General features: G+C 45.3%; 2 protein-coding genes and 1 long non-coding RNA gene across 4 annotated transcripts in view; 2 read left to right on the top strand and 1 right to left on the bottom strand.

Annotated features, from left to right (window-relative positions):
* Window positions 1-9,775: 9,775 nt before the first annotated feature.
* FLT3LG (fms related receptor tyrosine kinase 3 ligand) lies at window positions 9,776-17,227 on the top strand. Its single transcript, XM_053363796.1, has 8 exons — window positions 9,776-9,887; window positions 11,064-11,186; window positions 12,015-12,068; window positions 12,797-12,943; window positions 13,606-13,759; window positions 15,456-15,628; window positions 16,339-16,399; window positions 16,931-17,227. Exons 1-7 carry the CDS (start codon window positions 9,852-9,854, stop codon window positions 16,369-16,371), a joined length of 720 nt encoding a protein of 239 aa, XP_053219771.1. The 5' UTR covers window positions 9,776-9,851; the 3' UTR covers window positions 16,372-16,399; window positions 16,931-17,227.
* Window positions 12,086-14,735, bottom strand: LOC128400999 (uncharacterized). Its single transcript, XR_008327410.1, has 3 exons — window positions 14,399-14,735; window positions 13,208-13,677; window positions 12,086-12,225 (listed from the first exon to the last, which is right to left on the bottom strand). It is a non-coding gene; the product is annotated as an uncharacterized LOC128400999 (long non-coding RNA).
* A 269-nt stretch (window positions 17,228-17,496) lies between the features above and the next one.
* Window positions 17,497-23,610, top strand: part of LOC128400994 (excitatory amino acid transporter 2-like) — a 31,058-nt gene continuing 24,944 nt past the window's right edge. Inside the window, exons 1-2 of one of the 2 annotated variants that reach the window (XM_053363788.1) lie at window positions 17,497-17,965; window positions 19,120-19,253. The gene's annotated coding sequence lies outside the window, so the exon portion shown is untranslated. Of the gene's footprint in view, window positions 17,966-19,119; window positions 19,747-23,610 lie in introns of both variants that reach the window. The other variant, XM_053363786.1, reaches the window with a different exon arrangement.

Here is a 23,610-nt window from a genome sequence, read left to right as displayed (position 1 = left end):
ATGGTGATTCCACACTGTCTCCAGAAATATCCAGCGATGTACATCTGCGGGGTTGGTGAGGGTGGAATGGGGCTTGTTTGTTTGTGTGTGTGTGTGGTTTGACAGGACACCTGAGGAGAAGGCGGTGCAGATAAAGCAAACAGCCCCTCCCACCACTTCCTTGTTGCGTTAAAGCTTTGCAAAACAGCGGAGACATCTCTCTGTTACTGTTTGCACAGCTCTCAGCAGCTCAGCTCAACCAAGAGAGATTCCACACACCCCCTTCCCTTCTTCATAGGAGCTAGGGAGCTGCTGCTTTCGGAGCTGTCCCAAGCTGCACCTGATCTGGAGTTAGGAACGTGGAGAGGGGGGAATTGAAGCACTTTCACATTTAAAGACAAACACACCTCCTTTGTACTTTCCTGCGCACAGCCGCCTTTTGAAATCTGCAGCTCTCCGAAGCTTGCAGTACCGTTATCCAGCTAAGTAACGTGTACAAAAGATGCATGTGCTAAGGTTAGGTGTGCATGAAAATAATGCGCCAACAAAAAAACAAAACCAAAAACCAAAAACCAAGAGAGCGGAAATCACTTTGCACTTTGGGCAACCTTGCACATAAACGTTTGCACATTTGGAGACATTCGCACTAGAATGCTGATGAATTGTCACTGTTTTTAAAAAAGCAAAACTATTGCGGAAACGTGGGGGACTGAACTTAAGACTGGAAAAACAAGAAACTAAAATGGATTCGTTTATTCCTGCCGGGAGACACTTTGTATCCATACTTCATATTAACTCATTTATTTGGTTTTGTGTTCACCACTTAATGGATTTTTTAAAAATACACAGTTTATAAATTCTTCTAAACAAGCAAATAACATAAAGGGAAGGAGTTTAGAAAATGCATATTGCATTAGCTCATGGGGTGGACGACCAGCCTGTTAATGGGGTTGGGGAAGATGTGAGAAGAAGACAGTTGTTTAACCCTCTTGCACTGAGCCTTGGAGAGCTTTGCAAAACACCAAGATCTTTTGCAACTAGATGCAACACATGGACCAAATTCCTCCCCTCTACTTGGCAGCTGAAGAAATGGGTTTTATAAGCATCGATTGCTTACTCTCTGTGCAGCAATGAAGTGAGAGTGGGGAAACTGTTAGAATAATGGAGGAAGGGACTGGAACTTAAAAGCAGAAGAGCCCTGCTGATATTGCTGATCCTGTAAGACCATAGCCCTGTCAGCATAATAAACTCCAAACCCAGCAATAACCACCACCCAAAACCAGCTAGCTATATTAGCATTAGATCAGTGCAAGGCTGTTTGTCAGTGTGAGTTGTAGGAGTTGTGTATGGAGATGTTATGATCCTAAGGATGGAAAATCTCGAGAGGCAGCAATGTCTCTGAAAGAAATTCTCAATCACATTTATGGTTTTGATTGATTGATTGATTGATTGATACTTATTCAATGATATACAAAAAATACATACCCATTAGAAAGTATTTTTTTATGTTATACTGAGATAAAACAGCTACTTAGAGAGCAAAATCAGAAGGAAGAAAAGACAAGGAAAGGAGAAACCTAAAGTATGAGAAAGCAAGAGAAAAGGAAAATAAAGGGGGGAAAACTAAAGAAGGATAAAGAAGAAAACAACAAAAGGATTTCTGGTTCTCTCTCCTTGTAGCTACAGTATTTTTTTCAATCTTCAAATCCAGTTACTACAAGTTCATTTTCTCTTTCAAGCAAAAAGTCCTTAAGAAATTTCCTTTCCTTAACAAATGTCAGTAATGATTTTTCTCTAATTAAACATGTTAACTTTGCCATCTCAGCCAAGTCCAATAGCTTTATCACCATTCTTCTATAGCGGGCAGGGCTGTGTCTTTCCATCTTTGTGCATATAGCAGGCACGTCCAACATCCAACAGGTTGCCATCCACCATCCAATATTTAAAAAACTGGCCAGACAGGATATAGCAAGTAATTGGAAAAATGCAGAAGAGCTAAGGGTGAACCAATGGAGGAAAAAATTGAATAATATTATAATTTTAGAATATTTAACTGAAGATACACAGGAGGAAAGGGTTTAAGGTCAGTGAGAAAGAGGAGCATTGGTTTGAGAAGATATTGAATTATTTGGGTAGATTTGAACAACTTGGGGCAATTAAAATGTTAAAAGTTAAATAAACCTTGTGGAGCGAGGTGTGTTAATGTATATAGAATTGTATATATGGTTGATTTGAATATGTTATTATTGATTATGTATACTCAATCAGCTGCCTGGGGGGTTTCACTGTTGGGTTTTGGTTGTTGGTAAAAGAACTGGGGCAGAATGTATCCTTAAGTGGGACTTAGTTCTGGGTAAGCATGCATAGAATTGCACTGTAAGATTTCTTGTTATACTAAAAATGGTAATGTATTAAGTTTTGTATATATAATTCTCTTAATTTCTGTTTACGTTATGCGGATAAATTACAATCTTTGTGATGGAATTTTGTGCACTTCTAATCAGGTGCCTTATTGATCTAAGTCCTGTACAGTGGTACCTCGGGTTACATATGCTTCAGGTTATATACGCTTCAGGTTACAGACTCTGTTAACCCAGAAATAGTGCTTCAGGTTAAGCACTTTGCTTCAGAATGAGAACAGAAATCGTGCTCCGGTGGCGCGGCAGCAGCAGGAGGCCCCATTAGCTAAAGTGATGCTTCAGGTTAAGAACAGTTTCAGGTTAAGTACGGACCTCTGGAACGAATTAAGTACTTAACCTGAGGTCCCACTGTATTTGCTACGACAGTAAACTGCAACAGATGGACCCCACAACAAAAAAAATACAAAAAAACAAAACAAAACTGGCAGTGATCTACCACACTCTCCCATTGTCATTCTTCAACTTAAACATATTATATGTAGCTGGGGAAACCCAGCCAGATGGGCGGGGTATAAATAATAAATAATAAATTATGATTATGATAAAAATAATAATAAATTATTACCCCCCACACACCAGCCCCCTCCCAGGGCCATTGGTGCACACGGGAAGCCATCACGCCCAGAAATGTCCAATTCCCCCTTTACTGGATGGGAAAGCTCCGAGGGGGGGCAGTGGCTTACTTTTGAATTAATGCAGCTGTTCTGCAGCTGGAAAGGTGGGAGAAGTTCAGCATCCATGCAGAACTAGGAGGGAGAAGGTTTTCTTTCCATGGCAACCAGCGGGAGAGGGAGGAGAAACATCATGGTCTCTCTCTCTCTCTCTCTCTCTCTCTCTCTCTCTCTCTCTCTCTCTCCTCCCTTTCCCAGCTGGCCAGCTGACTGGGTCCATAGCTGTCAACCTTCCCTTTTTTTGCAGGAAATTCCCTTATTCCAGCGCCGTTTCCCGCTGCTTCCCGCTGCTATCCCGGATTGTTAGATATCCCGTAGACTGTCCCTGGGACAGGTGAGGCTGCTGATCCCTTATTTTCGAGGCTGCTGATCCCTTACTTTCAAATCTGAAAGTTGACAGCTATGACTGGGCGTTGGGCAAAGCCTGCGGCTGAGCAGGGTGCTTGATCCTCGAGTCGACCATGGTCGTCGCATTGGACATACATGGCCTATAGCAATCTCACGGCTGTAAGCATATAAAGTGGTACCTCGGGTTAAGTACTTAATTCGTTCTGGAGGTCCATTCTTAACCTGAAACTGTTCTTAACCTGAGGTACCACTTTAGCTAATGGGGCCTACCGCTGCCGCTGCACAATTTCTGTTCTCATCCTGAAGCAAAGTTCTTAACCCGAGGTACTATTTATGGGTTAGCGGAGTCTGTAACCTGAAGCGTCTGTAACCTGAAGCATATTTAACCCAAGGTACCACAGTTCGAAAGCACGTCAAAGTGCAAGTAGATAAATAGGCACCGCTCCAGCGGGAAGGTAAACGGCGTTTCCGTGCGCTGCTCTGGTTCGCCAGAAGCGGCTTAGTCATGCTGGCCACATGACCCAGAAGCTGTACGCTGGCTCCCTCGGCCAATAAAGCGAGATGAGCTCCGCAACCCCAGAGTCAGCCACGACTGGACCTAATGGTCAGGGGTCCCTTTACCTTTACCTTACCACTGTATTGCAGTCCTCTTCCATAACCCCTTTCTAATTGCGTGTCCCCTAGCCCGAAAGCAAGAGTTCTGGCTTCAACTGAACAGTAACCTTTAAAATCTGTTGTATCCACAGAGAGCATGAGATTCTGAATCTCAGAATTGTGGGTTTGAAGCCTATTATTAGCATTGCATTGCATTGCAGGGGGCTGGACTAGATGACCCCCAGGGTCCCTTCCAACTCCACAGTTCTATGATTTTATGATTCTGTGTATTCGTATCCAGTATATTTTAGCTTTTTTTTACATGCCCCCCAGGCATGATAAAATGTCTCTTCATGTTCTTGTCATTTTCCAGCAAACATTTGAAACGTCTTTATACATTCTGAATAGTTTCTCAGGAGTTGAATACCCGTTGAAATCAACAAACCCGAGTTCATCCAGGCCATGGACTTCAGTGGCTCTAATCTCAGTAGGACTAGCATTGACTCCCAACCCCTAGTGCAGAAGCAGCCTTGGAGACACCTGGGTCTTTGCTGTGAGCAACAATAGTCTGGGATGGATGGGCCTTTGGTTCGACCCAGCAGGTCTCTTCAGTCTTACGCCTCTTTCCCGGATAGTAGTAGCTAATATAGACCCTGTCAGAATGCACATGGAATCTCGTCCCATTGTGCCAAGATTTTGCAGCAACTTGCAGGCTAAATTTCATCTGTTATTCTGTTTGGCCGAGTTTGGAGAGAGGTTTACCAGGTGGCCAGATAAGGAAGAGATCAGGCAGTGCTCCTGTATCATTAATAGTTGTGTTAAAGAAGGAATTTCAGTAGCTGTACCTTGTCCCTTTTCTTTTTTGCCTCTGGTGGCCCTGTCAGGTAGACACCCATTCCCCTTGCACAGGCATGACTTAACTGAAAGGCACTCTTCTCCGTTCCAAATCCTTATTTAGCTTTCACCCTCTTTTCCTGCCCTGCACCCCGAATCATTTGTGGCTTTTTGGTATCCTTCTTAATTTGGTTTTGGAGTTGCCACCCTTGGTTCACCCAATTTTTTTAATGGGGAATTCACATGATGTCATTTCCCGCCCATTGTATTCCAGTCATTCCCCCTGCACACGCACACACCTAATTTGTGGCAAGGTAAACAGCTTAAAATCCTGCCATTGTGTACTGTCAAAGTGCTATTACAGCTTTCCAAGAAGGGCCAGAGATCACTGATAAAAGCTTTGTATGCAGAAAGTCTCAAGTTCACTTCTGGCATCTTCTGTTTAAAAAGGAACCGATGGCAGCGTACAGAAAAGCTCTTTCCTAAGGAAGGGGTGAGGAAGCTTCGTTTATTTTTCCATTAAAGGCCATAGGAAAGTCAACCAGGGGCTGTGGAAAATGGTGGGTGGAGTTAGAGCCAGCTGTGGGTGGAGTCAGAGCCCCAAGTGGGTGGGGTCTGAAACAATGCAGGATTGTATAGCATTGTAATGTAATGTATTGTTCTATGTGCCTCCCCATATCTCTCTCTGTGGGCCTAATAATAATAAAAACAACAACAATAACCTTTCAAATCTGCTGATGATTACAGCTGCCTCTGCTATGCTTCCTCAACTGGAATCTAGGTTAGCAAAAGGTTAGCAAAAGCAAATGATTAACATCTGGACTATAATAAATGAATTATTTGTCTGCTCCTCTGTTGGCTGTATGAGTCTTCTCATCCCTTGCTAGTGGGACAATCTAGAAAACCCTGTGCTCTAGTCTTCTAACCGACTAATAAGTCCCTGTTCCAAATTTACAATGCAATCCAGGAGCCCTGTCTCTGTTTTACTTCCAAAGACACCTGTGATTCTGTTTGGGTGTTGATCTTCTTTGTCTCTTTTACTCAGTCTATGATGAGGATAACATGCATGTGCTACACATACAAAAAAAACTCAGAGTGAAAGAAAGTGAAGTCTTATTAAAACAAATGGTGCAAATAAAGTAGGCAGCTTATTTAACAATAACAACAACAACAACCTGCCCTTAATTCAAAAGTCCCAGAGAGGGTTACATTTTTTAAAAAAAAATAGTTAAATAAAGAAAAACAGTTTAAAACGATTTACAATTACAGAAGTAAGGTGGGCCTTAAAAATATTCATCTCAGTTGTCAAAAGCCAGGGTAAAGCAGTGTATCTTTAGGCTGAGGGCCACTTGTACTCACAGACCACAACATCCACATTCTAGCATTATTATTATTATTATTATTATTATTATTATTATTATTATTATCATCATCATCATTATCATTATCATTATCATTATTAAGAACACATTTTACAGCGCATCAGTAATAAAAAAGCATAATAGCAGACAGCATAATAATAAGATAATCATATGGGAGAGGGAGGGGAACATCTCTCTTTCTACTTCCCCCATATTGTGCATTTATGACGGCTTATAGTGGTGAACCACAGAAAAAGAGCCTTTGGGTCTGTGACACACCCTGAGGTTCTTCAGAGACTCTTTACACCATCCTATAACATGGCACGTCAGCTAGTCACCATGGCAGTGTACATACCATACATTTAAAGCATCCCCCCAAAAAATAAGAATCATGGGAACCGTAGTTTTTTACAGGTGCTGGGTATCATAGTTCTGTGAGCAGTAAACCACAATGCCCAGAATTCTTTGACGGAAAGAATGTGATTTGAATGTACCTTAAATGTATGGTGTGTATGCAACCTAAATGGGTTTGGGGTTTGCCCAGCTTTACCTCTGGGACTAAGCTAGGGAATCATGGGATCTTAGAGTTGGAAGGGATTCAAGGGTCATCTCGTCCAACCCGCTGCAATGTAGGAATCTCAGTTACAGCATCCATTGGCAGACACCCATCCAACCTCTGCTTAAACACCTCCAAGGAAGGAGAGTCCACCACCTCTTGCGGGAGCCTGTTCCCAGTGTTAGAAATTGAGATATGAAAGCTAGGAGCTAAATGGCACCTTAAACCTAGGCTATGGAGTGTCTATGTGCTTTTTTATGTATAGCAGGAATGCAAAGGTGAAAATGAATGAACTGCAACTCAAATCTTATGTTCATTTTTCACATGGTCTAGTCCTCATCTGAAGGCTGCAAAAAACAGAGCCATACTTCTCTTGCCTGCCCCACTAATATTCTTATGAGGGCCCCTTCTTCAGTCTTCAGAGAGTGGCTGGAAGTGGGGAGGCAGAAAAAGGTCCTTTTCTTCTAGCAGTGGCAGTTTTAATCTGAAATCTTAGGCTCACTACTGCACCCAGAGCTCAGGAACTGCTCGCTCTAATGGAATTCCCTGTCGCAAAATGTGCCTAGAACAATGGGAGTTTCAAATGCTGCCTCTTCCACTGTCAAACAGCTCTTACTTTCAGAAAGTTTTTTCTGAATGTTTAGTCGGAATCTCCTTTCTTGCGACTTGAAGCCGTTGCTTCGAGTCCAACCTTCCAGAGCAGGAGAAAACAAGCTCCAGTTTGCTTACTCATATATAGAATTTCTTACCTGGCTGGTAAGTCCCTATTTTAGTCCTGGAAGACGCATGTTGGACAGGATGTTACACTGGCAGGGCTTGGACCTAATGTGAGCAATTAACTGTGGTTACGGAAATTAAGGTGTGCACAAGCTGTTAAACCAACCACAATCAAGAAACAAACCGCAGACACCAGGCTTGGGTTCCCAATTGTGGTTTATTTAGGAGAATAAGTAGGAGAATGCTATGATTCAGATTAAATATTAAACCTGCTACTCCTTTGTTCTTTCCATTGGAAGCACGGATGGAAGGCTCTGCCAATTTCAGTCCCCAAGTTCACATTTTTTCCAATCTTAAATTCAGTTTTCCACATTTTGCAGCAATTTTTGCAAGCAATTATTTCCCCTAACATAATAACCTTTTATATGTTATTTTCCACAGACTTCTTCATTGTTATACACACTTAATATACGTGTTTTCGCAAGCATTCTTTGGTTGGACAACTGCATGGCAAAATTCAGGCAGGTGTGACTTTTCCCAGTTTCCCAGTTTGCAAGTTGCTCTGTGCAAATTTGCAAAATTGATTCAGCTTTATAAATGCACCCTGTTCTCACAATGGCCACCCAGATTCCTGTGGGAAACTCTCAGGCAAGACATGACTGTCTTGCGGTTTCCAGCAACTGGCATTCAGAAGCATACTGTCTCCGTCCATGGAGGCAGCACTCTGATAATGGTCTTGCCTGCTTTACATCAACAGGAGCGCCCGCCATGTCAGTCAGAAAATTTCCCAGAGCATTCAGGAATCCAGTGGGTTCCATAAGCCTCTGGGGGCAGGCCAACCTAATGGGCCGGGTCTCATAATTCCCAGGGGCTGCCGACTAACCAAACCTCACCAAGAAATGGTTCATCCACAACAATGGGAGTTAGAAAAACCCGTCAGCGCACCAACCAGCCCTCCTGTTGAAAAGACCGTCTTGGGATTGTGACCTGCCACATCCATCAGACTGGTGCTGTGCTGAGACTGTGGAATTCAACGTCTGGTATGCTTCCACTTCGAATCAGTGTTGTCCCGGCGTTTAGCAGAGATTGTGCACAGTGGTCTGTGTTCTGTGTGGTTACTATTGCATTCTAGTGGAGCTCTATATAAGCAGGCTGGCTGAACCCTTCAGTTCAGTTCTGTCCTGGCCTGTGAATAAACAAGAGCTGTTTGAAGAATCGCTGTGTCGTCTGATATGTTCACCCACAACAACAGAGATTACTCAAGCATGCAGAAAAGTCTCTGTACGCAGCTTATTTCCTAATCTAAGAAGCGTTTATTTTACAACAGCAATTAATCAGCAGCCGATTAATTTGGCTGCTGAATGTAATTGCTGCTGTAAAACAATAAAACTGTGACCAGAGCAACGTGCTTCAGGACCAGTCCTCCCAGTTGTGCCGATTGAGCCTCAAATGGGACGGTGTAGGACTCCTGGACTTTCGCCATCTTCTCCCCCAGGGCTTAGCCTACTCACGCTCAGTAGCTCCTGGCACCTGGTCCTGAAGAGGTGTCCTTCACCAGCGAGTTCTTCCTTCACCAGCAAGTTCCTCCTTCACCAGCGAGTTCCACTGCCCGCAGGCAGGTCCTCCAGCCGGCCTTTCTCCCACACAGATACAGCCACGCAGCTGACTCCGTAACCTGTGGAATTACACACACAGGAACTGCAACAGAAACAGCCCCATGGATGTGATGGAGGCTCTGATGCCCCAGGCTGCTCCAACAAGTTGGCCCCTGCGTGGATGTTGAAATCTCCCACTACAGGTCAAATGGTGGATGACTGAAGAATCACTATGCGTAATGTGGCGTAATGGTTAGAGTGTTGGACTAGGACCCTGGAGGGCAGAGTTTGAATCCCCACTCAGCTGGGTGACCTTGGGCCAGTCACCATCTCATGGCCTGGCCTACCTCACCGGGTTGTTGTGAGGATGAAATGGGGAGGAGGAGACCCATGTTCCCCACCTTGGGATCCTTGGAAGATCCTTGGAAGAATAAATGAATAAACAGTGTTTCATGTGAACCAGTGCTATTTTTCTAGAAAAAGAGGGGCTGAAACTCACCCTGAGTGCCTCCCTTGTTCCCTTATAATGGCGAGTTCCGGAGAGTTCCAGCTCAAAAGAAGCCCTGATGTTAGGTATTTTTTATTATTTTGCATAAGTTGTAGTGCAAAACATCTGGAAGGCCCCACGTTGGTAAATGCTGGTTTTGCTACATCCCAAGTCCGTGTTTCCTTGGCCTCTTAACCCCTAACCATCCTTTCTTTTATCCCCACAGCTCCCCCCCCCTTTCTAGAGGGGTAATCCTCAGCATGTTGGTCATCCACCAGACCATGTGGAGATGATTTGGCGCCATGCAACCCCAGAGTCTTTTGTGGTAAGTTTCCAAAAACAATTGGCAGGATCAAGGAAGAGGCCTCAGCTTCTCCTGATATACTAGTCCAGGAATGGTGGCCGGAGAGGAAGAGGGAGAGGGAGGTTCTTTGGACCTCTCCTTACAGCATCACCATCCCAGAACCAGGCGGCCTTAGTTCAATGCATGCTTTCCAGCACTCAAAATCTGCGTTGCTCAAAAAGGCAGTGAATGACAGAAAGCAAATTACTCAGAAAGCAATTTCCTTTCTATCATTCACTGCCTTTTTGAGCAACGCAAATTTCCCTTTTTAAAAAGTTTTTTTTGTCCTCGTGATTGCAGACGGGGGGAATGTTTCTGCAATCAGCCTCTTCCAGGCTATTCCATTCTCCTTGCCGCCACCTTTTCAGTCTTCGCTTCTCCAACTGTCAGTCCACTGAGATGTAGAGTTTACCTATTAGCAACAAACGACTGGGACCCGCAAGAAATGTTGCAGTATGACATGCTGCAGAGGGAAATGAGGAGCAGATGGGGCTTGTCAACCTGGGAAGGTAGCTCACCTGGGAGAAAGAAAACTCTGATTCTCAACCTCTGCTGCCTTGTGGCTACACTCATTCATGAGAAGGGTTTTGGGAGTAAACCCTCCATACCCCTGGCCTTGCAAGACATCTTCGGGAGAAGAAAAAGCTATGGAGTAAGCCCTACACAAATTCAGAGTGGTTGAATGGTGTCTTGTACACCTTCCAACAACTCCTGTAGCCAAACTGATGCCAAACGTATTGCTCTGTTTTCCTTTGGGCCACATCAGTGAAGCTGAGAGGGGGGTCTTGTCATCTGGGCAGCCCAGGAACTCCATTGCCTAGGTTTGCACCCTGAAATAGTCACTTTGGTGGTCTCTTGCAGCCACAGCAAGTGCTATGATTCTCCGGTAGTTTGACTTCACCCCTGGAGTCACACTCCATTGTCTCTTGGGAAAGTCCAATGTCACATCCCCATTCTACTGTAAAGGAAGGAGGGTAAGATTTGGATGGCTTTAAAAGAGGATCAGGCAAGTAACAGATTTGCTTTGTCATGTATGTGACAGGTCTTCAGATATTTGAAGATGGAAGTTTGGGTCTGCATTGCATGCTAGCTGAGAGATGCTTGAGAGTTCTTTTGAGCTTTCACTTACTATATAAGAATTTTTTCCTGTCCTTCTAGGTCTTTGTTCTGCTGCTGCTGTTTCTCACCCAATGTGAGTCAAGCCAGAATTGCGTCTTTCAACATGTTCCGTTTGAGTCAACGAACAACACTCAGCTTTTTTTATCTAAAATTAAAGAACTGGTGAGTGTGCCCTTGAGCAGACTATATCAGGGCAGTGCTATTTTTCTAGAAAAATAGGTGCCAAAACTCACCATGAACCTCCCTCAAATAGATGTTGAACAGCATTGGGGATGTGATAAAGTGTTGCAGGGACCATAGAGTTTAATTGCCATGGGGCTGAGCCAATCATCCCATGCTACCACCTGAAATTGGCACTGCAGGTAGAAATGCAACATTGCAGCGCTCATGGGAGTTGGGGTCCAAAACATGGAGAATTGTGCCAGGGTGATGAAGGCTCATCTAGATAAACCTAGATCAGGGGTCGGCAACGTTTTTTGAGGCTGGTCCGGTCCACTCCCTGGCAGGCCTCTCGTTGGGCCAGAGCATGCGCGCCTGTGCATGCGCTCAAGCTATTTCCGGTGCTCTTCTGGGTCAGAAGAGCGCCAGAAATAGCGTGTGCACATACACGTGGGCTCTCCTCTGTCCTGGAAGTGCACCAGAAATAGCACGTACGCACACGTACAGGCACTCCTCCGGGTGAGGAGCACCCATGCGCATGCGCACATGACATTTCCGGTGCTTTTCTGGGACGGAAGTGGATCCCTGCATTGAGGGGGGGAAATGGCCGTGAAGAAAGGCATGGAATCCCCACGCCGATCCACAGAACGGCTGTGGGCCGGTTCCAGGAAGCTCAAGGGCCAGAACTGGCCCATGGGCCGTAGGTTGCCAACCTCTAACCTAGAGGTACCTTTAAAGCCTATTTAAAAACATTTCATGGATAGACTTTTCTTGCTCTTTAATCCATCCTCTCCCCGCATTCAACTCAGGCCTATCTCTTTCTCTCTGCAGAAGCAGTACCTGCTCCTCAATTACCCAGTAGATATGCCATCCAACCTGAAACCGGTAAAGTCTTAAAAAAACAACCTGTTAACTAAGGAAACAACTAGACATATGTTACCTACCATGGTGTTGTTATGTTACTTGAAAGGGCTGATCAGTTGCAATTATTTTAATTCAGGAGCGAATTTTTGCGTGGAGACGAAAATGTGCGCTGCCTCTCCTATTACAAAAAGCAGAATTTCCACCAGGAATGGAAGGATTTGAAAGACAATTCCTCTTATGTCAATTGTGCTGCTGCCAGCCTGTGTGGGCAATACTGAGTTAGATAGACAGACCAAAAGTCTGACTCACTATAAAGGCTTATCTACACTCACCTTTTCTCTGCGCTTTCCAGGAAATGATCCATGCTTTAAAACTCCATATCCAGGTGCCCTTTCCCACCCACCCCACTCCGGAGCTTTCCTTGGGGAAAAAACCCCCTGCTCTTTATAGCTGAATTGGAGCAAACAGCAATGGGGGGGCGGAACCTGAACTGCTGTTTGTTGTGCTTCTGCTTCAAAGAGCAGGTTTTCATGGGGAAATATCTGGGTCAAAAAAAAAAAGGAGTGCTTGGACACAAAGCTTTAAAGTGTGGACCTGAGCCTGGAAAACATGGGTCAAAAGGTAAGTTTGGATGAGCCCTATGGCAGCTTTGTATGTTCTTAGTGGTTTCGAAAAAGAATACACCCCTGACTTTTTCCTAATCATGCATTCCTTCCTTATATTCCCACTCCCCCAATAATTTCCCCCAGGATGGATTCTGCCAGGAAATATGGGAAGTTCATCTCATAAACAAAAAGCTGAAGCATCTGGCCAGCGTATCCGGGAGAATCCTGGAGCGAAAGTTCTTCAATATAACATATCACATAGCCTCCTTTATTGAAGGATGTAACATTGAGGTAGGTCATGGGTGCTTTGGAAGGCAGCAAAGGTCATTCCCCCCTCTTATTTATTCATCTAATAGCTGTTTCGAACCTGACCAGTCCTAAACGCTAGCAATTATTTGTATTTGTTAAGGATATTTAAAAATAATTAAGTTAAAATTTGGATCAGAATGAAATACCACAAGGTGCTCCTCCCTCCAGATTAAGCCAGACCCCTACTCATGCCAGGTAGGAATGGAGAAGAATTTCAATTCGGTTCACATTGAAAGGTGAACTTACCTAACTTCCAAAGCAAAATACAAACTGAAACGCAGCCATGGGCCCCTAAGGTTGATGGAGAAATCCAGTCTTGCTTGAATTTTCTTTAAAACCTACCTAATTCAAACTTTTTAAACCTATTTGGCTCCAGAGTTAATGCCTGCAGTCAGCAGCACCAGTGGGAGTAAAGAACAGCTGAGGAAGAGGGTGATTTTCAGCAGGAAACTGCCACAGGGCCCTGATCCAGAGCAGGGGCCTGCAGCTGTTTTGTCTTCAAAACAGAAGTAGCCTCATTTAAGTGCAGCAACTTCACGTGTAATTTGGCCCCAGTTCCTAAGGTGTGGTGGCATGGCTTGTGGGCTCACTATACATCAGGACGAAGCTGCTGGGCTTGACTTTTTTCTCTTGCGCCTTAACAGGATAGTTGTGTCCGTTTTGTGGGGACAAACATCACTCAGTTCTTGGATCCGGTTCCTTACCACATCGGAAACCTGGCGGACAAGATGGAGAAACTCATCGAACTGAAAGAGTCTGCCAATTACAGTAAATGCACCATTATTCAGTGCCAACCAGGTAACATTCCAGGTGGTCAGGGTGTGGGGGAGCAAGGCTGTGGGGATACAGAGGGGAGACATTTCTGCCACGGGGGCCTGACACAGTGGGACAATGCCATGGAGCTGCCCTCATAAAACTGGCGTCGCTGCTGCTTATCAAGGTGGTTCACTGGCATGGCAGGGGGGTGGCAAACTTGGAGTAGAGCCAATCTGTGCCCAAACAGCCCTGAGCTCCCCACCACCTCCCTGCACCCCAACCCGGTCAGTGGCAGTGATGACAGTGTTAGGAAGGTGACTTTGCAACCCTGCCCCACTGCCCCAGCCACTCCTGTTTTCCACTGGGTGAACAACTTGCTATGGTGTGTATGAAACGGTATGTGGTGAGCTGATCAAAGAGGATGGTTTCACCCCAGTGTCGACAATATGGGGAGGCAGAGAAAATGAGCAAAAGTCGCCTCGCTATCTTGGCAGAATACAAATGCTTTGCCTACTGAGTGGTTGCATTTATGCTCTGAAGGTTCGTTTCCGCCAGAAATAATACTTAGCATCCATATAGTGCTTTGGAGATTTCAGAATGCTTCACAAACATTATCACAGTTGCCATGACAACCAGGCCCAACATCAACACTTCTGCCTGTCCCCCAACTTCTAGCCCCACCTGGTCGCAATAGGTCCTTGACATACTGCGCCACTCTGGGTAAATTTAAATAGCTGCCCTTGGTGGCCTCACTGCGGCTGCCATTGTAATTTCCCAGAATTCCCCAGACCAACATGACTTCAGGGGCATTGTGGGAAGTTTAAAAATGGCAACTCGCAGCTGTTGGCAAGCAAGCTCAAGGGCGGAGGCCTAGCAGAGGGCATTTTGCCAGGGAGCCCCTCAGACCTGAAGCTGCCCCTGTTTACAACATTGGTATTGTCATGCCCAGCTTGCAGTAAGGGGGAACTGAGGCAGAGAGAAAAGTCAGTTGCCTAATCCCACTGAGTGAGTATTTGGCTGTGGTCTGATTTGAACTCAGGACTTCCCAACTTACAGCTCACACCCAGCTGTCAGTGTCACCAACTTTTGCAGCCCCAGGACTGCATGAAACCCTGGTTTCTACCACAGGGCCCACTTTATTTATTGAACAAACTTTATATACCTCTGGTTTGTATCAAAACCTCTTAAGTGGTTTACAATTTGATCTCTCTTTCTCCTGTCTCTTCCCCCCACCCTTTCTTTTCTGTCTTTCCCAAGGCATATCTGCACTTGAGGACCCATACTTCTTTATCTCTCCCCCAGGAAATCATGGGAGTTTTAGTTCGGCAGAGGAAGAATTTAGAGGCCCTGAACAGCGTTCTCAGCACCTGCAATAAACTACAATTTCCATGATTGCTTCGGGTGGGGGAGTCCATGACAATTAAACCAGTGGACCATTGTGGTGTAGAGATGCTCTCACTCCTTCTCCTTCTTCTCCCCATTGACTTTCTCCCTGTTTTTCTCCCTCTCCCCTTAAAAAACAAAACAAAATATTATGGTGCCAATCACTTGATATCAGGCCACCATCCACTTCTTGTGAAACCAATGCAATACTCTGCATCTGTTGTCATAAAAAAGCAACACATGGTTCAGCAACACTCTGTGGGTATCCTCTCAATATTATCTGCTCTCTGCCCCTCGCTTGTTACCGGAAGGCATTCAATCTGCCCCTATAGGTCAGTCTCTCTCTGTAATGCAGACTCTTTTACTACTCCAGGCACCGAAAACGTTACACAGAGCCATGGTGGAGTCCAGTCGTCTCAGCAAACCCCACTTCAGAGATCTCACTGGGGACCATTTCTACTTCTGCTTCTCATTCCCATTTCCTGCTTTCTACTCATCATGACACGTCCATTAAGGAACCTATTTCAGGTAAGCAAGAAGCATTTTCAAAAAGCTCTGGGATATTATGTTCTGGGCACTCACTGAGCCATGGCCGACAAGGATCTGGTGGGAATTGCAGTCCCAAGTTTCTAAAGGGCATGGGGTTGAGAAATACTGTCCTAGGTAAGGATTGGGGGGGGGCGTGTTCCGATTCAGTTTGTCTTTAAAGGCAAACCTATTTGATTCGTTGTTTCTGAAGCAATCTGAGAACCCAAACATGGCCTTCCTTTGACATTTGCGCTTCCCCAAATTTTGCAATTCTCCAGCCCAGCAAATGTGTACAAAAATCCATACACTGGGGTAAACCATCCCTAAAAATGCATATATTGGTGAAAATAACATACGAAAATGCAGTGTTTCCCAGACTTAACAATAATCACATGCCCCTTTTGAGAGTTTACCTCTTCTCAGACAAAGATAATTTGGGGGTAGTTTTAATAATGCAATTTTACCTAGGCTAGAGTCGCATGTTTGTGCTTGCAGTATACATGGGGGGACGACCCACACAGCATCCCTGCCTTTGATCAATCATCCCAGGATAGGTAACCACAGAATCCTGTCACTCTCACATGGGCCCAACCCTCACCTTTCAGCACTATGTGTGACATTGGCTCCACCATCACCAGTAGTACTATTATCTCCTCCACCCACACCAATCAATTTGAGATGTAATCATAGCTCCATATTTCATCCCCCAGAGGCTCCCAAGGTTTCAGGAAACGCCCGTTTGAGCCTTCAGAGCACCTTTGGGGAATAAAGGTAAGGGTAAGACTTTCCTGTATTTCTGTGGCAAAAGGCGCATAGAAATAAATCTCTTGGAAAATAATTTCTGTTGGGGGAAATTGCTTTGCAAAAACGTGCATTCGATAAAATCGCGTACAAAGATTAAATTTGCACTAAAATGCCGGTGAGTTTTCACAAGGACTTTTGAATTTGTTTTTTTTTAATGAAACTGTAAACCGATGAGGATATGTGCTGAACGTAAGTTTAGGAAAATGAGAAACTGAGAAAAAGCCCCCAAATGGACAGATTTCATCCATTCCTGCGGAGGAACAACCAATTACATAAGCTCCACGCTTGAACTCTGAAACGTTACTTGCCTGGCACACGTTTACAGCCACCTGAGTGAGAATTAGACTCCGGGCAAGCTTCAGGGTCTTACCTAGTGGGGAATATTGCAAAATGACCAAATGATTTGTGTGTGTTTTTGCAACCTCCTCACTCCTGGCTTCTCTTCTGCCCAGGCCCCAACCAATGTTTTTTTATTGTCATCTTATCTTCCTCCCGCAGCATCTTCAGGCATGAATGGCCCCCTCCACAGTGAATGGGACGGCGTTCTTTTGCTCACACACCATCAACAGCAGCACATGCCACGCTCCCACTGTTTTCTCCCTGGAGGACTGGACTCCCATAGCTATTGGGGGGAGACAGGCAGTGGGGAGAGAGACTCATCTGCAGCATCCCTCTGAGGAGGAGCTGTGTGGGCATCAGTTCCGGATTCTGCCACTGGGTGTTGCTGCACCACCATTTTTATATTGAGAAGCGTGAGAGGAGAAAAACATGGACAGTTGTTGTTTTTTAATATATATATGTACATATATTATTTTGTATAAATAAAAATAAAATACAAATAAACAAAAATGTTTAGTAGCCATGTGAACGTATCATTTAAGTAGCATGAACCAAAAGGAATTCTGGCTTCGGTACCTAGCCTTCTCAGGGAAGGGCAGCTGGACCTGACAGCCACCTGCCTTTTTGAATTCCTCACAAAGTACCACAGAGTTCTTAACGTAGTGTCACTCAGGCTCATGGGGGAAATTTAAAATGGTGGCTAGAGGGTCACTGATATAGGTGGGGCCCCTCAAACCTGGAGCAGGAACCTCTAGGCTTACATGGCCTCACATGAACAATAAAGTCTTCTTGCCCTTCAAAGGTTTATTTTAGCATAAGCTTTTGTGGACCAGCTTCAGGAAATGCATGGAGTATATCATCCCCTGATGAAGTGAGCTCTTGCCCCCATTTAAACCTGGCACCACGATAAATCTTTGAGACTTTGTGGAGGGCCACCAAAGCTATATATTTATATTTTATATCTATATTTATTTTTGCTGTTGGAGATTTGACCTCTGGAATCTGTGTGAGTGAAGGAAGAGTTCTCTCTAAAGAAGAAAAACTGCTTGCTCCCGCTACGAGCAGCAATCACCTCAGCCATGTCGTCTCTGCCAGAGAGCAGTAACTTTTTTCTCTTTTGTTGTGACGTAGATGCCCAAACCGCCCCAAAGGTGAGAGGGTTCCCTAGTTAAAGGCCACTGGCAGCTATTGCGTGTGAGTAGGCCTGAATTGTGCCATACTGGTATTATTTATTTATTCTGAGCTTTTGTACCCAGCTCTTCAGCCAAAAGAAGGCTCCCAGAGTGGAGTCCCTGCCCCATGACGCGCAAGGTAAAAAGGATGGGGAGGGAAGAGGGGAAAACCTGAATTGGGCACTCGGGGAGGGGGCACCAGATGGAGCTGCAGAAAAAAGAGCTCTACATGAGCCTGTGGCCCTCCAGAAGTCGCTTCCATCATCCACGACCTTTTGCCATGTTACCAGGGAGGGACTGATGGGAGCTGGGACAACATCTGGGGCCCACAAATTCCCCGTGCCCAGACTGCAGCTTCCTGTGGGGCAAGCGCCCATACAGTGGTACCTCGGGTTAAGAACTTAATTTGTTCTGGAGGTCCGTTCTTAACCTGAAACTGTTCTTAACCTGAAGCACCACTTTAGCTAATGGGGCCTCCCGCTGCTGCTGCGCCGCTGCCGCAGATTTCCTGTTCTCATCCTGAAGCAAAGTCCTTAACCCGAGGTAATATTTCTGGGTTAGCGGAGTCTGTAACCTGAAGCGTCTATAACCCGAGGTACCACTGTATTGATCAGGCCCAGAGGGTCAGATGTAGGGCTAGGGTTCAAAGCCCACTTGGCCATGAAGCTCACTGAGAGGCCCTGGGCCAGTCACTCTCTCTGTCGCTGTCTCAGTCTAGCCTACCTACTTGCCTAGCTGCCTGCCTGCCTCACAGAGCTGTGGGCTGAGGGTGGCATATCTTTATTTAAATGCAAATGCTGAAAGGGGGAAACGCACACACAAATGAGAAAGAAGGAACAGTGCCTGCACATTTTGCCTTATATCTCAGGTTTTATAAATGCTCTAAACTATCCCCTTTGAAAAGAAGAAAAAGAAAGGAAGCTGGAAATATGGGGTTATGGATGCCCATACTTCTAGAATGGTTTACAACTTTCCTGTATTCCTTTGAGAAAGTCACTTTTCAGAGCCTTCATAAGCATTAAAAATACGTTCTGCGTTTACCAGTGTAGTACTGTTAGTAAAACAGTTCCGCCATATTCTCTCTGAACACCAGTGACTTTTCCATTCTGCCTGGGGTACTGTGTAACTCTAAAGCTCCCCCCCCCCTTTTTTTTTTTTTTTTACTCTGATCATCAGTTTAACTTCTATTAACATGTGGGGCCGGCCCAAGATTCTCTGTCCTATTACAAGCAATGATCTGTCTTCAAGGAGGTAACAATACCTATGTTTTAAAAATGAAATCAAGTTACTGATGCGGCAAGCAGTTCGAGGTGAGTTAAGACAGCAAAACGTCAGTGGTTTGAATGACACTAAATCTCTCTCTGTGGGACAGATGGCATTTGCTAACAGATCCCCCCCCTCAAAAAAAAACCCCCACATTGCCTGAGAAACTGCAGTAGGACCAAGTCTGTATTTCATAAAATAAATTCTTCACTGTGGGTGCCTACCCCAACCTGCCACCTCTGATGACTCTCCCTGCCCCCCCCCTTTTTAAAAAGGCCGCTGATTAAACAGCGCTGTCTGCTCAGCCCCCAGTTAGGGGTATAATCCTCATGTCCATTTTTCCTGTCCTTTACATAGCTCTGCTCCTTTTTCTGTTCGTAATCTTTCTTTACTCCCCCCCTTGCCTGACCACACTTGTTCTTTGACGTCGTCGAGTGACGGGGGCACTAAGCCACCAGAGTCTCCCCCTTTGCCGCCCGCCGTCTTCAGATCCCCCTTCGCCTCCCGCCGAGACGCACCGTCCCCCCCTCCCTACGTGGGGTAAGGAGCAAGGCAGCCAGGGGAAATGGGGGGGCAGGGGACAAGAAGGGGTGCAGGGAGGCAGAGATTAGGGGGCAAATGTTGCCCAGCCTCTTCAAGGGCTCTTTTGGACAAGGGGGGGGGGAGAAGATTGAACAAAAGGTCATGGGGAGATTTCCCCTCTAGAGGGAGCTGCCCTCTCTTCTGTGATAAACTCATCCCAGAAGAGAGTTGGAAAATGGGTAGTCTTGGGGGGGTATAAGCCAGCATCTCTGAGGTGGCAGTGGAGAATTTATGTGTGTTAAATTCTAAATAGCAATGCTTCCAATGTAGATTTGCTGCTTTCCTAAGCAGGTCCTGCTGCTGTGTTGAACACAGGCATAAAGAGAAAGCTTCACTCACTTTCTGGATGTTAAAGGCACAGGAGCAGGGGCAGCTAAAAGAATTTGGCAACCCGTGTACAACTTAGAAATAGAAGGTTCTCTGAGAAATGACGGGGTAGGGGCAAAAAAAAATGTTGGCCTTTTCTTTCTCTCTGGGGAATCCTGAGTCTAATCGAATACTGGCTACTAAAAGATGAGTTGAATATGGGGTCATTTCTGTATGTACTCTGTATGAACATGCGAAGACATAGAGTTGTTTTTTTCCATTTAAGGAATTAATGCTTCTGTAAGTGTCTTTGGTAGTATGGTGATCCCAAAATATAGGAGCTAGAAAGCAGATGAAATTGTATCTTTTTATTGTATAGTGCTGCAGGATGGTGCAAGCTTTTGAGTTCCACGGGACACTTTGTCTTCATCAGGACTGCCTGAAGAAGAATCCTGTGAGACACAAACTTTTGCATACACTTGCATCAATCAAAGATGATGATGGTGATATAATAATAATAATAATAATAATAATAATAATAATAATAATACCAATACCATGCCCATCTGGCTAGGTTTCCCCAGCCACTCTGGGCAGCTTCCAACAAAATATTTCAAAAGCAAAATATTGTTGCATCTGCTTTCTCCTTTCAACGCAAAATTTGCCAAGTTTTGCCAGAAAAGTTGTCTCTGTGTGTGTGTGTGTGTGTGTGTGTGTGTGTGTGTGTGTGTTGGGAAATGGCCGGGGGCGGGGGGGGTGGTTCACCTCTATGAGATTTTGCCTCTGATACTACATTGGCTTGCTCAGTAGAAATGTAGAGTCCTTGTCTTTTCTTGGTTTAATCTAAACCCAATTGCATCCTTAAAAAACCCCAAAAAAACTTTTAAAATGGTTCCACTTCCCCCTCGTTGGAAAGGAATCTGTGACTTAATTAAGAGGAGAAGGATGAATTTTTGCATGTGTCCCTTTTCTATATTTATTCTCATGACTGAAATCATTGAACCACCCAGAGGTTCCAAATCCTGCAAGTTAATATGGATTAGGAGATTCGACGTATGGGAGCCAGCTGCTGGTCAATAGAAGAAGGGGAGAGGAGAATTTCGAACAAAATGCAAAAGGGGGAAATGTATGTGTGGACCAGTGATAGGGGATAAATTTGATTCACTTCACATTTATTTAAGCAAACCTCATTCACACTTTCTGAAACAGTGTGCAAACCTAAACTTAGCCAGCCTTTGAAATTTGCACTTCTCTGAATTTTGCAATGCAGTTCTCCAGCCAAGTATATTGTAGGATGCATATAGATACATATACTTGTGAAATTAACACATAAACATGCATGATGTGAGGCCAACTTGTTTGTATATTAGTCAAATTGCATTAAAAATGCATATATTAGGAGCAATTCGCACTAAAATGCTGGTGGGTGTTCATGAAGAGTTGTTGGGGTTTTTTAAAAAGTCAGACTGAAATGTGGAGAACTGAACTTCAGATTGGAAAACATTAGAAATACAGTCATACCTTGGATTGCGAACGTGATCCGTGCGGGAGGCATGTTCGCAACCTGCAGCGTTTGCAGCCTGAAGCGCCGCATCTGCGCACGCACGTGACGCAATTCAGCGCTTCTGCGCATGTGCGTGATGTCATTTTGTGGTTCTGCGCGAGCGCCAAAACCCGGAAGTAACCCATTATGGTACTTCCGGGTTTGGCGTGGTCCGCAATCCGAAAACGCGCAACCCACAACGTTCGTAACCTGAGGTATGGCTGTAGAGAGAAACCTTAATTGACAGATTCATCCCTAGAGTTTGGACCCATAATTCTCTGTCTGCACCATCTCCTTGCATTGTGTGATATGCCAATCCTTCCTTTAATAATTTGCATCCATGTCCCAGTGCTCATTCTATCTCCACCGAACTGGCCAGATTCATCTTTAACACTGATAGTAAAGGTAAAGGGACCCCTGACCATTAGGTCCAGTCGTGGCTGACTCTGGGGTTGCAGCGCTCATCTCGCTTTATTGGCTGAGGGAGACAGCGTACAGCTTCCAGGTCATGTGGCCAGCATGACTAAGCCACTTCTGGCGAACCAGAGCAGCGCACGGAAACGCCGTTTACCTTCCCGCCAGAGTGGTACCTATTTATCTACTTGAACTTTTGACGTGTTTTTGAACTGCTAGGTTGGCAGGAGCAGGGACCGAGCAACGGCAGCTCACCTCGTCACGGGGATACGAACCGCCGACCTTCTGATCGGCAAGTCCTAGGTTCTGTGGTTTAACCCACAGCACCACCCGCGTCCCTTAACACAGATATACACCCGCAACTTAGAGTAACTCGTGTACAGCTGGCGCTAGATTGGGGCCTATTTCTATATCTTTGCACAGATGGCATTGCTTGTCATGCGGGGCAGGGATCTGTTTTTCCTCTGCAAATGACCTTTACACTACTGGGTTTATTGATCTGCTCACCATTACAAATTCATATCTGGTTTCATGCTATGTGAACGGTCACAGCATCCCCCAAAGAATCCTGGGAGTTGTAGGAGAGACAGAAAACCACAGCTTCCTGGGAAACGCATGAGTCAACGAAAGGAATCTCCCTCTGCATAGTGTCATTTTTATTGAATGAAGGGAAGAGGGAATTGTCTTTAGCAAACAGAGAAAACTCGCAGGAGAAAAGAAAACTAGCGCTTGATTTTGTTCGTTTTGACGCTTCCTGTATGTCCAAAATGTGCTTCGAGACACAGCTCCCTCTCACCTGGTCTGACAAACCTCACTGGAAAGGTGTCCAGGCAACCTCCAGAAGGAAGGAGGCCCCTATTTTTGATACCTGTCCCTGACCGCTGCCCTATTTCCTGTTGTTTTGCCTTTGTAGGATGCCTTGTTAAACTCCTGTTGATGTGAATTGCTAGCACTGTCATTTCCGCCCCGCCTTCCGGGTCTCTAGAAGTTTCCCTTCTTCCCAAAAGCAGAAGTGTTCTGACTTTGCCTAGAGCATGCAACATGGCCAGGGAGGCAGCTGACAGCAGGTGCTTCCGCTTGAGTGTCCTGCCAAGTCCAGGTTAAGAGGACTCCTTGGTGCCATCTCACTGCAGGGAACCAGTCCCCTGGTATAAAGTGCTTTTCATTTGGAGCCACACTCTGACCTTCTGACAGTCCTGTAGGTCCGTTTGCACAGAACTGGCGGCTGTCATGGAAGAAACCTGTATGTTTCTGAACCCCCAAATATGCCTTAATGATTGACATGGGGATTCATTCATGGGACACATAAAATCATAAGCAGTGCTGCATTGGATTGTTGTTGTTTAGTCGCTTAGTCGTGTCCAACTCTTCGTGACCCCATGGACCAGAGCACGCCAGGCACTCCTGTCTTCCACTGCCTCCCGCAGTTTGGTCAGACTCATGCTGGTAGCTTCGAGAACACTATCCAGCCATCTCATCCTCTGTCGTCCCCTTCTCCTTGTGCCCTCCATCTTTCCCAACATAAGGGTCTTTTCCAGGGAGTCTTCTCTTCTCATGAG

This window comes from Podarcis raffonei, chromosome 13, assembly GCF_027172205.1.
Source record: "Podarcis raffonei isolate rPodRaf1 chromosome 13, rPodRaf1.pri, whole genome shotgun sequence".
Classification (NCBI taxonomy): domain Eukaryota; kingdom Metazoa; phylum Chordata; class Lepidosauria; order Squamata; family Lacertidae; genus Podarcis; species Podarcis raffonei.
This window is presented reverse-complemented; position numbering and strand designations above follow the sequence as displayed.

What these genes read in the sequence shown, in the direction of transcription:
- FLT3LG (XM_053363796.1), top strand. Translation starts at nt 9,852, where the DNA reads ATGATTTGGCGCCATGCAACCCCAGAGTCTTTTGTG. An exon ending in CAACCCCAGAGTCTTTTGTG is followed by an intron (nt 9,888 to 11,063) that starts GTAAGTTTCCAA and finishes CTGTCCTTCTAG; the next exon opens with GTCTTTGTTCTGCTGCTGCT. An exon ending in TGCCATCCAACCTGAAACCG is followed by an intron (nt 12,069 to 12,796) that starts GTAAAGTCTTAA and finishes AATTTCCCCCAG; the next exon opens with GATGGATTCTGCCAGGAAAT.